This window comes from Neoarius graeffei, chromosome 9, assembly GCF_027579695.1.
Source record: "Neoarius graeffei isolate fNeoGra1 chromosome 9, fNeoGra1.pri, whole genome shotgun sequence".
Lineage (NCBI taxonomy): Eukaryota > Metazoa > Chordata > Actinopteri > Siluriformes > Ariidae > Neoarius > Neoarius graeffei.
Window position 1 is genome coordinate 62,856,244 of NC_083577.1, and position 6,997 is coordinate 62,863,240.

Consider the following 6,997-nt stretch of genomic DNA (forward strand, 5'->3'; position numbering starts at 1 on the left):
ATAATAATCAGGGCTTTTCAAAGTGTGGGGTGTGCCTCCCCTAGGGGGCACCAGAGTTCTTCAGCGGGGGCGCAATGTGAGGAAAAATAAACCAGAATAAGTTACTATTGCGGACATTTAGCGAACTTCAGCTAGCCTTTGCCAGAGACAAAATGGATCGATTTTTAGTACCTAAAGCTACAGTGAGTGAGGAGACAGAGTCTGGGACAAGCAAAAAAAGAAGGAAGTATGACCACGATTATTTAAAGTTTGGATTTTCATGGACTGGATCTGAAGATGCTCCACTGCCACAGTGTGTTGTCTGCCAAGAGGTGCTAGCTAACGATGCTATGAGATGTTTAAAATGTGTAAAACAAGATGCTTTTAAAAAAAGCACAGACGTTTAAAATGTGTAAAAAAAAAAAAAAAGATCTTTTAAAAAGCACAGATGTTTAAAATGTGTAAAAAAAAAAGAGGTTTTAAAAAAACTCATGTTTTAAATGTGTAAAAAAAAAAGATGTTTTCAAAAAGCACAGATGTTTAAAATGTGTAAAAGAAAAAAATGAAAATGTGTACAACAACCATTTTTTTTAAATACGAATGGAACATTAAGTATAGCAACAACAAAAATTGTGTGTGTGTGTGTGTGGGGGGGGGGGGGCGCTGTTGTTTATTAGCTCTCTGGGGGGGGCTGACTCTCCCACACTTTGAAAACCCCTGATAATAATAATAATAATAATAATAAAGAAAAAGAAAAAAAAAAGGGAGTTTTATACGGTCTTCAGCCCAATGCTTTGGTGTTAAACGAGCTATTAACTAAACACTGACCAAATGCTTTCCTAGATCCTAAATAAGCTAAAATTATATGCTTGAATCCAATGTACATGTGCACAGCTGCACAGGAAAATGATAATTATTCTGACACAGAATGGCAATTTTGGAGCCATTTTAAATCAAAGGCTACTGATATGTAGTCTGGCTAACGCAACTGCAAAGCTCTACGAGCTATTGGTCTGGCCAAGATATTAAGCCCAACCGTTTCCCAGAGCCTGTGGTTGACCCGCCTCCCTGAAATGCATCAGTTTGCTACTGGTCGAAGCCAGAAAAGGCTGTGACGAAGCTTAAACCAATCACATCACTCTTTCCTCTGACGTATGTGACGCGACGATAGGATTCTCGCTGAGAACCATTGATTTGGCTACTAGTGGGGCTAACTGGTAGATTAAACTCTTACCGAAGCCGGTCAGGAGCAAGGCGAAAACGTCCTTCCTTTCAATAAATACCTCCAGGGCTGCTCTTTGCTCCATTTTCAATGAGAACTTCCCGTTGAATGCTTTCAATACAGCATGATTCTGTAAACAATCTATGGCTTCCGGTCGCAGTTCTACTACGTCACTGCCTTGAACACGCCTCTACCCAGGGCCGTTGGAGATGCTCAAAGTTGATTGGCTCGCGATTTTTCCGGAGCTTGGAAGAGCTGTAGATAGCTTGCCTGGCCAGACTAAGCTCGCAACAGGCCCTCATGTTGCGTCACGCTTAGGATGGGCGGGCCCAGGCTAACTGATATGTACAATCTGATAACGATATACAAATAAAACTGAATTGAAAAATAAAATGTAATTGTATATACTACATTAGCAGAAATATTGTTTGACCACTTATATTTTTCGTTTCCATTAGGTATATACTTAAAAAAAAAAAAAAAAAAACATTTTTATTAATATAGGACAATTTTTTTCAGCAGTGGTGTTATACTGTTGATGCCCAGCATTGTGAACACACCCCTAGCCTATTCGAAGCTCTGTTTTGCTCACAACTCTGGTCAGCTGAATTTGCTTTCATGAGTCACACGCTTTCAAAAAGAGCTACTGTCGGCAAGGCAAGTGATTCAGTGCCATATCAATGTACTGTGATGGTGTGTAATACCAGATTTATAATGCACGATAATTGTTTATGCACACAACTCTTTATGCATACACTCATTACGGATGGAATGAAGATACACTGAAAGCAGCTGGCTGAGTGATCGCCTCTTACCTTGTTGGGCCTGTTGAAGAGGCATGATCCTCCACCTTTCCATAGGAACTCTTTATAGTCTGAAATACTACACTTTGAAAACCTCCGTGGGTACTGCACTCTGCAGCAGAGGAGAGCGCGAGATTGAGAGTCAGCGCCAGAAAGGAAATAAAAAGCAAAAAAATTGTGTAAATATGAAATCAATCGTCTGAGAGATATTATTAGGAGTGTACCACATCATTAACAGGGCTGTTAAAACTGTAAGCACAGTGAGATTTATTATGCTTTGATACCTACTTCCTGATGCTAAACATGCTGATGGTCTCTGAACCACCTGGTTAAACAATCAAACCCTGTCATCACAGAATACCCACAGGCAATTATGTGTTGGGGAAAAGGGATAAACACTTTGTGGAATATCTAAATAATTATGATGCATCTAAAATAACAACAATGGTGTTTATGAACCCCCTCAGACACCATATCCTGTCATTATAACCCCAGGTGTGAAAATGTGTGTGAAAAGCAGTAAATTAAACTCTCACCCTGTGTCCTCCATGATGCAGCCTACCCACGAGTCAACACAGCCACACTCCTCTGAGACAGAAAGCACATGCAACACACACAGTGGCAGAACCTTAATATGAAATATAACTCAGTAAAAATTTACAAAAGTATGGTTTTATAACTTAAAAGTCTGTGTCTGTGTGTACATACTATTCCTGCCATTTGCAGGATCCCATTGAATGCCTAAGTTCTGAGCCAGACTCTGGGACAGTGAGACAGCTACAGTCCATGCTGATCCATACTACACATTATACATAAACATACAAGAAAAATTTATTATATTACACACTTTAGGATCCATACCTTTGCATACACAATTATGTATATTGCACTGAATTGCTGCACTCTATTATCAATCAGATATCGCAGAACCCCAAACTGTAGTTTTAAATTAATCCATAATCAAAAGGCTGTTTGACTTTCTCACCTCGTTCACTCCAACCCCACGGCTGAGTGAACACATGCCTCCGAAGAATGCAGCGCTGCTCTGACGGTAGTGAAATGTCACATTACTGTAGACACACACACACACACACAAAAAAAAAAAAGACCCACTCTATGACAATGTATGACTACATACAAAGAAAAAATATGCCTCTGTTATACTATGGGAAGCACTTGCTGGTCTAGATCCTCTCCACCCTTTCACTAAAAATCTTTACAAAGTTATTCTGACGGATATGACCTTTATCCAAGAAAAAAACATTTCTATCCAGATGGGAGTGGTCTCTTCTAGTATGACAATGTCCACATCCACAGGTCACAAGGGATCATTGAATAGTTTGATGAGGATGAAAATTATATAAATATGTTCTGGCTTTCGCAGGAAAGTTTTCAGCAACGAGGTTCTCTACCAGCATCATCAAAACACCAACACTGTGAAAAATTATTTGTTTTTTTAAACTTAAAAAAAAAAGTGAGTAAACTGGTTGCCCTAAAATTGAGTTCATTAAAACTCGTACAGTAAGATGAGCACAATGAGGCAATCAAGTCGCATTATGTGAACTTACTATAGGAGTTTCAGTGAACTCAAAATTTTAAGGCAACCAGGTTACTCACTTTTTAAAGTTAATGTTTTTTTACAGTGAACTGAAGGACTTTTTTTGAATGAAAAATGATGTTTATCCCTCCAGTACCATTCCAGAGACTTGTTAAATCTATGTCAAGGCATATTGAAGCTGTCCTGGAGGCTTGTGGTGGTCCAGCACCTTGAAGATTAAAGTCTACATGCACAAAGTTAATAATATAAAGGAAAACACACACACACACACACACACACACACACACACACACACACATATATATTGTGGCAGCGGGGGTGTGGCCAAGCATCGGTCTGTGAATGGAGGGCGGAGTCAGGGAAGGTAAGTGGTGGAATCATTGCACCTGATTGGAATTAACCTGTGTTTGTGTGTCTTCCCCAGTGACTGCACCCTTTAAAAGGAGAGAGAGAGAGCAGAGAAAGGGAGCTCTCTCCTCAACCAGAACACTTGTGTGTATGCATGTATGGCTAGGAGAGTGTGGAAAGCTGAAAAGCGAAAAAATAAAGAGTTTTGTGATCTCAGTTCTAGCCTGCCGTGCTTCTGTGCTCCACCCACCTGGTCAGATACCACAGTGGTGCCGAAACCCGGGTCGAGTGCAGAAGGGAACGGCCACATGGAGTCCTCCCCCTTCAAGGACCTGGTCCATGCCCTCACCACGGCCCAACACAGCCAGCACCAGGCGCAGATCGTCCTCCGGAAGGAGCAGGAACAATGGTTCGAAGCCCTGGTGCTGGCGCAACAGGAAGATTGCCAGGCGTTCCGGCACCTGCTCGCGTCGGCAGGGTCCACCACCGCCATGGACCCTCCCCACCTCACCCTAATGAAGATGGGTCCGCATGACGACCCCGAAGCCTTCCTCACTCTTTTTGAGCAGGCAGCAGAGGCGTGGGGTTGGCCGGTGGAATAGGGCGAGGTGCAGCTGGCCATGCTACAGCTCCCCGCCGACAGCCGGCTGGTCTACGCGGACCTCCGCAGGGCCGTCCTCCAACGCATGGGGCGCACCCCGGAACAACAACAGCAGCGCTTCCGCGCGCTGCGCCTGGAGGAGGTCGGCTGGCCGTTCGCATTTGGCCAGCAACTCCGGGACCCCTGTCAGTGGTGGCTGAGGGCCAACAACCGCGACAACGAGGGAATCATCGATATGGTGGCGCTGGAACAATTCGTCGCCTGACTTCCGGAAGGAACAGCGGAGTGGGTCCAGTGCCATCGCCCGGCGTCGCTGGATCAGGCCATCGAGCTGGCAGAGGACCATATGGTGGCCATTCCGACGGCAGGACAGCGTGTCTCCCCTTCTCCCCTCTCTTCTCTCTCTCCCTCTGTTCCTTGTCCTCGCCCCATTCCCCCACCGCAGAGGCCGGCTCCACCCCAGCCGGCCCGCTGCACCCGCGGTGCCCTACTGTTTCCTACTTCCTTGTCTGTGTCTCCCCCCCTCAGGTGAGCTCAATCCACCAAAGCCTGGTGCAAGATGAGGCATTGGGAAGAGCACAATTGGTGAAGGTGTTGTGTGTGCATGGGGATGTTCACAACTACCCTTTAGTGTTGGTCCACATTCTATTTCGAGGGGAAAAATTTAGAGTAAAGGTGGCGGTTAATCCTCGCCTTACCCACTCGATAATTTTGGGGACTGATTGGCCGGGATTTCGGGAATTAATGACGCATTTAGTGAAGAGTGGGGTCTGCCATAGTTCAGTGGGGGGAGGTCCCAGAGTGGCATTGGCGGGAGCAGCTGTTACAGAGCCGTCCATGTCATCACCGCATCAGAGTGAGGAGCAGCAGGCTCCTCCTCCCTCTCTCGGGGAATCCCTCGCGGATTTCCCGTTAGAGCAGTCGTGAGACGAGACTCTGCGGTATGCGTTTGACCAAGTGAGAGTAATCGATGGTCAAACTCTTCAGCCAGATGCCACCCAGTCCTTCCCCTATTTCTCCATTATTAAGGATAGATTATACCGAGTGACGCAGGACACTCAAACTAAGGAACAAATAACACAGCTTTTAATCCCAAAGAGCCGCCGGGAATGTATATTCCAGGCGGCTCACTTTAATCCCATGGCCGGACACTTGGGGCAGGATAAGACACTAGCCCGAATAATGGTCCGGTTCTATTGGCCAGGGATTCGTGGCGATGTCCGTAGGTGGTGCACGGCGTGCCGCGAATGCCAGGTAGTAAATCCCGCAGCCATTCCAAAAGCGCCTTTGCGCCCTCTGCCATTAATCGAGACCCCGTTTGAAAGAATTGGGATGGATCTCGTTGGGCCATTAGATCGGTCAACACGAGGGTATCGCTTTATTTTAGTTCTGGTGGACTATGCAACGCGATATCCGGAAGCAGTGCCTCTTCGCAATATCTCAGCACATAGTATTGCAGAAGCACTCTTCTGCATCATCTCCCGAGTCGGAATCCCCGAAGAGATTCTGACTGATCAAGGCACTACGTTTATGTCACGCACACTGCGCGAACCGTATGGGTTACTGGGAATTAAGCCTATCCACACCAGCATGTATCACCCACAAAAGGATGGCTTAGTCGAACGGTTTAATCGCACCCTCAAAACCATAATTAGAAAATTTGTAAGCAAAAGACACATGCAACTGGGATAAATGGCTTGAGCCCCTGTTATTCGCAGTGCGAGAGGTCCCACAAGCCTCCACGGGGTTCTCCCCATTCGAATTATTATACAGGCGTAAGCCGCATGGCATTCTGGATGTGCTACGGGAAAATTGGGAGGGGGACCTTCGACCAGTAAAAACGAAATTCAATACGTTAATCGACCTGTGCGCCAAACTCCACACACTCACACACCTAACCCAGAAGAATTTGCGGCAGGCCCAAGAACGTCAAGTCCGTCTGTACGACAGGGGCACGCGCCTTAGGGAATTCACACCAGGAGATAAAGTACTTGTGTTGTTGCCCACGTCGAGCTCCAAATTGATCGCCAGGTGGCAAGGACCCTTTGAGGTCACACGGCGAGTCGGGGACGTCGACTATGAGGTGAGGTGAACAGACAGGGGTGGGGCGTTACAGATATACCACCTCAATCTACTAAAACTTTGGAACAAGGAGGTCCCCATGGCGTTGGTGTCGGAGAAGGCAGAGCTGGGGCCGGAGGTTCAAAAAAGAAAATTGACATCGCCCACTGCTCCGGTCCCCTGTGGAGACCACCTCTCCCCGACCCAGCTCACGGAGGTCGCCCAGTTGCAAACAGAATTTTCTGACGTGTTCTCGCCACTGCCCGGCCGCACCCACCTCATAGAACACCACATTGAGATGCCCCCGAGCGTAGTAGTGCGCAGCCACCTTTACAGACTGCCTGAATGCAAAAAAAGGTGGTTCGTGAAGATCCTCTGCCCCCACGCGGCTGCCTACTTGGACGACATTATTATTTACAGTAATG

The 6,997-nt window shown here is 46.2% G+C and overlaps 1 protein-coding gene across 3 annotated transcripts in view; it reads right to left on the reverse strand.

Annotated features, from left to right (window-relative positions):
- Nucleotides 1-6,997, reverse strand: part of LOC132891310 (disintegrin and metalloproteinase domain-containing protein 23) — a 60,464-nt gene that overhangs the window by 26,241 nt on the left and 27,226 nt on the right. For all 3 annotated transcript variants that reach the window (XM_060928809.1, XM_060928808.1, XM_060928807.1), the window contains exons 12-15: nt 2,990-3,074; nt 2,713-2,803; nt 2,541-2,592; nt 2,017-2,116 (exon numbers count right to left, since the gene is read on the reverse strand). In XM_060928809.1, the coding sequence (XP_060784792.1) occupies nt 2,017-2,116; nt 2,541-2,592; nt 2,713-2,803; nt 2,990-3,074 (328 nt within the window). The remainder of the gene's footprint in view (nt 1-2,016; nt 2,117-2,540; nt 2,593-2,712; nt 2,804-2,989; nt 3,075-6,997) is intronic.